The 8,049-nt window shown below is 34.8% G+C and overlaps 2 protein-coding genes across 2 annotated transcripts; both read right to left on the reverse strand.

Moving 5' to 3' along the window:
• Positions 1 to 408: 408 nt before the first annotated feature.
• On the reverse strand, positions 409 to 3,527 carry LOC115442646 (protein FAM71B-like). The gene is made up of 4 exons (XM_030167750.2): positions 3,447 to 3,527; positions 3,353 to 3,374; positions 2,291 to 2,689; positions 409 to 555 (listed from the first exon to the last, which is right to left on the reverse strand). Exons 1-4 carry the CDS (start codon positions 3,498 to 3,500, stop codon positions 548 to 550), a joined length of 483 nt encoding a protein of 160 aa, XP_030023610.2. The 5' UTR covers positions 3,501 to 3,527; the 3' UTR covers positions 409 to 547.
• A 1,222-nt stretch (positions 3,528 to 4,749) lies between these two features.
• LOC115442642 lies at positions 4,750 to 7,327 on the reverse strand. Its single transcript, XM_037441497.1, has 5 exons — positions 7,237 to 7,327; positions 6,539 to 7,155; positions 5,951 to 6,028; positions 5,435 to 5,591; positions 4,750 to 4,994 (listed from the first exon to the last, which is right to left on the reverse strand). The coding sequence occupies exons 1-5, from the start codon at positions 7,325 to 7,327 to the stop codon at positions 4,750 to 4,752; spliced, it is 1,188 nt and encodes a 395-aa protein (XP_037297394.1).
• Positions 7,328 to 8,049: the final 722 nt, after the last annotated feature.

Consider the following 8,049-nt stretch of genomic DNA (forward strand, 5'->3'; position numbering starts at 1 on the left):
GGTCATTTTGATATTGCCTTACTAAATGAAACCACATACTCGTCTTCACCTTTGCTGACATTGTGCGAAAAATCATCCATTAATAGCTAATATTTTTACGAAAAATCCAGGTTTTAGTTTTCTGATTTTTTTATCACTTTATAGTTTAATGCGAATATGGCGTGTCCGACGATGTATTTATGACTGAAAGTATGATGTTGCCACTGTAACGAATTATCTTAAAGTAGCAGTAATGGCTTTAGAGATTAAAATTTATTTTAATTAATATTTATTTTGTTCGAAACTTAAAAAAAATATTTTTCATCTACTGCTCAAGTAACTGTAAAGTGTTATTTCCAAGTAGATAAGTATGTGGTTTCATTTAGTAACGCGATGTCAAAATGATCCTGTAAAATAAAACACAAGTCATAATATTTTATATTTTATTATGCATTTTAGAACTACTAACTTTCATCAAAGGGCACAAAATTTCTGGTCGATAATTATTCATGACGAATAACAGTAGCAGTAATTCGTGCTTTACTGGGCTGTGTTTCAGTTGTATTTTCTAAAACCCTGTCGACAAATAATTAAAATTATTTCATATACTTTCTATAGTTATAAGTATTAGTTCGCTGTTGGTGGGTTATTTCGCTGGCTCACTGTTATTCCATGTTAATGTTTATTGACATAGAAAAAATTAAATTAAAAAAAATAATCTTTGTAAAGGTTTGAAAATATTTCATTTCATTCTCTTTATTTGTATTTTAGATTATTGGAATTTTTATTGTAATAGTATCCATCTAATATATACAGGATGTCCCAGAAAGGAGTGTCAAGTGGAGGTCCAGAGATAGAGCACCCCTTGGGGTCTTCGAATCACCCCAGGTAAAAGAGTTACACCCACTTTTACTACCCTTAAACCACGAGAACGAATCGTGCAAAATTAATTGAACTTAAACATAAGAATATACCAAATGCTTAACTCATAGCTTTCTTGCAGTAATTTTTGGTTAGTTAACAAACTAATTAACCTTAAGAATGATGAGAAGTCAAAAAAAAATTGTAATCTAATGGCACATTTTAAGAATTTTCCACCTTGCTGTCTTTAAGGCTGATTTTAGCCAAAATAGCCCCTATGAAGGACTATGTTTTTTTAATGAATATGTAAGTTGAGAGTCTGGATAAGTTTTTGATCTACCTTAGAACCACGAAGTCACCTGTTTAGGTTTTTAAATTTAAAGAAGAGCATTTAAGTCATAATTCATAGAACAAATTTTTCACTTTACACCAACATTTTCATAATTTTCATTAAAGTTACAAAGCTGATTGTTTATAGCAAAAAAGTGCAACTAATGAAAATTTTGTTGCAATACAAAAATCTCGAATAAGTCTTCTACTTTTTTAAAAGAAATCATTTAATCGTTCAAACCCACAATTTACAAAAATTCAGAAAAATATTCATAACTCGAAAACTATGAAAAATCGCGGAACATACATGGGGGTGATTCGGATACCCCACGGGGTGCTCTATCTCTGGACCTCCGCTTGACATTACTTTCTGGGACACCCTGTATAATTGAATTCATGCAAAAAACAACATAGGCTCTTGTAAAAGTGAGCAAGCGATTTGTATCCGCCTAGATAACAACCAGCTTCTGAATGACCGGTTTCAAATAAATCGGCATAATTGTGTTCACTGGCGAAAGATGACTATCGCTCATCAGTCTATACTATCTGGACCCTATTTCGTTTATCATCAAATGCAGTGGGGTCACTTTTCCGGTTTAAACTAAAAACAACCATGATTTTTGAATGCTAAGGGTCATATTGCAAAACTTTGGCAACATTGAAATGAGATTACCTACTCATCGTCTTACCGTAATTACATAATAATTTGGAGTCTGTGCAAAATGCTTTATGATTATTGCAAAATAAAGGTTAGTTTTTATGATAGTTTTAGTAGACATTAATTCTCATTAGATGATTACTAAAAAAGGATGATACAAAATCTTATACTTGTGATATGATATGGAAATCTAATCCGGTATCGTTCCGAAAACCATAGGAGGTGATGAGAAAATTAAACAAATGTAAAACGGTTGTCTAAATTAAAAGAACATAAATTTATACTTTTAGCGTTCTTCTCATTGAGATTTATAACGAAATTAGTTGTGAGAAAATATTATTTGAGAATATGTTTTTATAAAAACAGGAAAAGTGATTGACGAGCCACTAACTAACTAAATCTACTCTGTATTTCACTTATAACTTGAAAGACGCCATTTAATGGACGTAAGAGATTACTTACCAAGGAAACCATTGAAAAGAGGTTTAACTGAGCCATACATGTTTTCAATTGTTTCTTCGCCTTTTTTTACAAAATTGCCTATTCCAAACATTGAGGAAATGCTTTCTGGTCTTATCGCTGCTGGAGCCTGGGCCATACTTGGCATCGCTGCCGGTCCTACGGGTCGTGGCGCTACTGGCACTCTTGGCGGTCCTGCGAGTCCCGCCGCTCCTGCCGTTTCTGCCGCTTTTGCCGCTCCTGTCGCTCCTGCTACTCCTGTCGCTCCTGCTACTCCTGCCGCTCCTGCTGCTCCTGTCGCTCCTGCCGCTGCTGCCGCTCCTGCCGCTCCTGCCGCCCCTGCCGCTCCTGCTGCTCCAGCTGTTCCTGCCGCTTCTGCCGATTGTATTGTACCTACCGCGGCTAAAGATAATTGAAATAAGAGTTTTACATTACCGACTTATAATGTAAGTAATGGGATTTTGGTTTTCACCTACCATTATCTCACTGACCTGATAAAAGGCTTCGGAAAATGACTTCATTTCTTTTTTGACAGACTGTAGTTAGAAATAAGGCTGCGTAGGCCCAATATCGTTGTAGACAAAATTTGCTAACTGACTGATAAATTATTGACTACAGGTAGAAAATAGAGTGGTCTCGAGTGACTATCTGAGTTTCTAACTTGCGTTTTTGTGATTAATTGTGATTGATACTTACATTTATTATAAAAGTTTTATACGCTACCGAGCGTAGTTGTATTGCATGTGCAGTATAACATAAGTCTGTGGTCCTGGGTTTAAATCTCGGGTCGGGTGGTGATATTGGCTTTTTCCGCTGAGTAACAGCCCGGAGTCAAGAATTTGTGCCAGATATGGCGATGGACTCGCCTCTATCACATAGAAAATGGGTGCACTAATTGCACTTCTGCCTAGACTTTCGCGGATGAAGAAGTGACGTGTGTTGTGGACCTCAATTTCTTTGGTGATGCCAACGTAGACCCCCGTCAAGTTTCCTGTGAATCCCTGAGGGTCCACCTGGACCACTGGAAATCAATGCTATAAACGAATTATAATTCCATAATATTACCTGCGCCGTCTGGTCGCGCCATCTGAGAAAAATATTTACATTTATTATTGCAAGTCGTATTTTATTTGTAAAGTTAGTTAAGAACAATACTTACAGTTTGCACTAACAGTGCAGCGACCACGTACAAAATGACAACTTGCTTCATCATATTTACTTCTAGATACTAACACACATATTACACTGATTTCGGCAACTCGCTTACCATTTATATATTGAGTGCTCATGGCGTCAGAATACTAATACAATTGAACAAACAAACTTTAAAGAATATTTGAACAATAGTTTGCGGAGAATAATAATAATAACTACGCATAACGTAAATGACAAATCGTTTGTAAAAACTACCAAAATCTGTCCACGTCTGGGCTTTTGTTGCCTTGTAAAGGCCACATCAATCAAAATGACGAACTTGAAAACAAATTGTTTGACTGAAGTGATGGCTTTTATCTGGATGACTTGTTTTAAACGTAATAAGTACACTAAATACCTATATGTTTTTTCATAACAGATAGTTACGTCATATTGTTTTTTTTTATACAAGCACGGCAATGTGAACCCACTGTACTTAATGGTAAGTGGAATGGGGTCCAATAATGCCGATTGATGAGAGATGGTTACCCCTCGACAGTGGACTCAAAAATTTAACGTAAATACGCTAAAAGCTTATATGTTATTTTCGACAAAATAACATATAAGCTTTTACTCGACAAAATTACGTTACTACACGTGGTGGTAAGTGGGATAGGGTCCAGTATAATGCCGATTGATAAGAGATGGTTACCCCTCGACAATCGACACAATTATGCCGGCCTGCTGGAATCGGATAAACAAAGACTGAACCCGGAACGCGGCACACTTACGTGGACCACTAGCCATAGTGGTCCACGTAAGTGTGCCGCGTTCCGGGTTATTTTAACCCGCCAGGGTACATTGTGTACGGTGGTCTCTCTCCGAGCGGATATAAAATATATCGCACCACGAGCAATATTTCAATAGTTATATTTACTAGTCACGTAGGGATTGCTATACATAATGGAAATAATTGAAGAATTAACTGTTCACGGATTACGTTTCGTTCATTGATAAATATCGAATAAAAATACCGGTTATTTATATTAATTATTAATTTATTTCTTGACAAATTTTTACCACTATTCGCTACACAATAAATAGAAGCACAAGATTAAATATTTTGTAGTAGGTAACTACTTATTTACCACAACTAATTATAATCAGTAACTAGGCACAATTATTGTTAACAAATTATATTGAATATTCTAAAAAATATAAGTGAATACTGAATAAACAATTTACAACTTAAATTCAATTTACGTAATACCCATTCTTTGATATCAACAAAGAACGTACACACATTAGCGTCAAGCATTTATAGCACATTAAATAGCTGGGCATGTATAAGACGGCATGAATTCACAGACAGAAGTAGAAGTGACATTGGCTGTAGTTTGAGTATCTTTCACTGAGGGAAAAGCCATTTGCAGTTGCACGGTTATGTATACGAATGTCGAAGCTGCAATTCGAAACACCAAGCCCGTGTCTAGATGAAATAAGCCGGCGTTTCGTCGTCTGTTGCGCACGCTCAAAGTACGGAGAACGCCTTTAGTTAATTTATGGATGTCGGCTGAAAACATGAAAAAAAATTAGGTTGGACATAGTTTTAATTTTATCTTTTAGCAATGTTAACCATTAGTTATTCTAATATTTAGCTCTGAGATTTACAGTTTTCAAATCTGAATTATTATATAAAGCTGAAGAGTTTGTATCAACACGCTAATCTCAGGAACTACTAAACCAATTTTGAAATGTTTTCACTAGTAGCAAATTACATAGCATGCCTATGCTTTAGGCTGCTTTTGATCCCGAAAATTTTTTTAGCGCGAAAACTAATTGTTTATAAAAGAACTAGTTCTCACAAATTAGCTTAACACTAAGAACTTGAATTGAGGATGTTTTACTTTTTTGAAAATATATAATATTTACTTTCCACTGACTGTGTTTTATCCCTCATTATGCAGAGACATTATGCTTTCAGAGTATCCTTTTACAATTTGATATACTTACTTGATACGTTTGGTTTCAGTTGAATGTAGGAGCAAATTAGGACAGTTTGTTCTACTTGTTGATAAAACAGATCCACTTGTTGGCCAAATAGTAATATAAACAACCAATTACCGGCTGCCCACCCTGCTACGACGCTTGCCCGCAGTAGATCAACATGCTAGGAAATATAATGCTAGGATTTCATTAGGGAATCATCTTACTAATATTATAAATGCAAAAGTTTGTGAAAATTATGGTATTTCACTTGTAGAGTCAGAAATAGCTGAACGGAACTAGATGAAGGCACACTTGTAGACTATGTACTGGTTTCATATAACTTTTCATCCCAGTATTTTACCTTTCATGGGAAATAATTAAATTATCTAAACTGACTTTTAAATATATGGCCTTAGCATTCATTTGGCGCTTTGAATCGCTCATTAAATCAGTTCATTAAACAAGTCTGTATTTCAAAATCTCGTAAGATAGTATATAGACGGAAAAATATTTAGATAAAGAAAAGAGTAGCAAACGTACCGAAGATTTAATGTAGATAATAAATACTTGAACAGATACAAAAGTACCCACGACGATCGTCCAGACTCCTAATGTCAACTGTAAAAAACACAATAATGCATCATTAAATATTAGGGCGGTATTAATATATGCGACTCAGTTTCGCTCTGAAGCGCGATATCAATTGAACGCTGTCAAATTAGTCAGAATCTTAACGTTGTTGCTACTTGATATATGGATCTCGACTACATCTCAAATGATATCTTAAATATAGCATATGACGGAGTTTGACAACTGAGTTTTGCTTTTTAAACAACACCGACTCAGCTGAGAGCATGCTCCTAAATGACAACTTAAGCTTTGTTTATTAAATAGTTGAATACATTAGGCAATTATCAACATGAGATCCTACTGAAAGGTAAGATTTATTTATTAATTTGTGATAATAAATCAGGGGCTGCCCCCAAGTTAATTACCCATAGCTTGCATCGTACTATATGCCGAAAATATCTATTTTCTTATATCGAGATTGTTTCCATCCCACGAGAAGAAGTTGTTGTTCCATATGGCAGTAGGCTCGCCAAGATAAATCATTTTTTTTATACTCACAGCGAATTTGTAGCTTTTTGTCAACAAGTCTAATAGATGAAATATCATTCTGAAAGCCTGCGCGAACTCCTTTTGTCCTGCTCTCGTATGAAATGCTATATTATCATCATAATTTTTTTTCCAAAACAATTTATCAAAAAGCATTACATTTGGTATATAATCAGCATTCATGGAAGAAAGTTTCATTATAGCCACATTGAGATACTTCACTCTCATCGATAAGAATCCCAATATCGAAAGAAACAGACAATAGTCGTCATAAGTGCAAAATAGCCAGGCGAAGTATATTGAACCGATGATATGTACTTTCACAGAAACCAGGAACACAATATACATGTAAGTAACAACTACTAGTGATGTGATGACTACTCCGTAACAAGATACTATTAAATTCCTCGTCGAGACATCTCTCATAAAAGAGGTTTCTTTAACTCCAAAGAACACATCGATTTCTATGCAGCTAGCCAATATTTGATATCCACACCTTCTATTAAAAAAGGTCAAGTTAATCAACATTAAATTGGCAAACGTAACAAAATGCACAATTGTTATGACTTCTGGCAATTTGAGATCCTGTGTTGCTGTCGTGGATAATAAAATTGAAGCTCCAATGTTCGCTAAAATTATAATGAGTACGTTAAACACCATAGAATTGAATGATTTTTGTACTATACGATTTTTTTTAATATCGAATCTACCGAATCCAGAATATTTCAATCGTAGAAATATTAGGCGATCGAATCTCTTGATGTATTCACGCATGAGATTTTCACTTTCTGTCGGGTCCATAGCGGTAACTTCTTCAGGTGAATATTTCTAAACACACTGAATAACTGAAACACGTGTGGTAAATCAATGTATATGTAAAAGTTATTAAAAGACAATTACTATAATCGTTTAATATGCAATAAGGCTAAATATCACCCGAGGGGCGTATTATTTTTGTATCAAAAATATCATGATGTACTATAAAATATAGTAGATAGCAGAAAAATGAAATTAATTATGATTAACTTATAATGATCCTTCGATATATACCAATAGTAGACTACGACTTTGTTCATGTAAGATAATATAAATTCTTAATTTGGTTCTTTTCTATTCATGGATTTCGTAGGTTTGATTTGAACGCCTCCCAAGACCCATACTATTGGTGTATGTAGTCATTTATCTATACAATTAATAACATCATTAGAAGCTTTCCTTACAATCTTAACGCGCCTTATGTAGTTAGGTACTTCATGTGCCTTATATAGGTACTTTCGACACCTTATATTATAGCACACGGCGTGTGTTCGGTTTTACAGGGTGTTGTGTTGAGAAGGAGCATAGTTAATATTAGCGAGTGAGTATAGATTTGATTTCTGCATAGACGCAGACGAAATCAATAAAGCACAAAATCCGATTTTGAATAGTAAAAGCGGTGGCACTATGTAAGTTGTTTTTCTTACCATGTTTTTAAAACTAACCCCATGATCCGGTATTATTCCAACGCACTCTACCTATTTTAC

This window comes from Manduca sexta, chromosome 22 (genome assembly GCF_014839805.1).
Source record: "Manduca sexta isolate Smith_Timp_Sample1 chromosome 22, JHU_Msex_v1.0, whole genome shotgun sequence".
Lineage (NCBI taxonomy): Eukaryota > Metazoa > Arthropoda > Insecta > Lepidoptera > Sphingidae > Manduca > Manduca sexta.

Excerpts from the sequence above, each read along its gene's own strand:
- LOC115442646 (XM_030167750.2), bottom strand. The coding sequence starts at position 3,500 with ATGATGAAGCAAGTTGTCATTTTGTACGTGGTCGCTGCACTGTTAGTG. Across the intron at positions 3,375-3,446 it reads CTGCACTGTTAGTGCAAACT|ATGGCGCGACCAGACGGCGC; the intron begins GTAAGTATTGTT and ends TATTTTTCTCAG. Across the intron at positions 2,690-3,352 it reads GGCGCGACCAGACGGCGCAG|CCGCGGTAGGTACAATACAA; the intron begins GTAATATTATGG and ends AATTATCTTTAG.
- LOC115442642 (XM_037441497.1), bottom strand. The coding sequence starts at position 7,327 with ATGGACCCGACAGAAAGTGAAAATCTCATGCGTGAATACATCAAGAGA. Across the intron at positions 6,029-6,538 it reads CAAAAAGCTACAAATTCGCT|TTGACATTAGGAGTCTGGAC; the intron begins GTGAGTATAAAA and ends TGTTTTTTACAG. Across the intron at positions 5,592-5,950 it reads TTATCTACATTAAATCTTCG|CATGTTGATCTACTGCGGGC; the intron begins GTACGTTTGCTA and ends TATATTTCCTAG.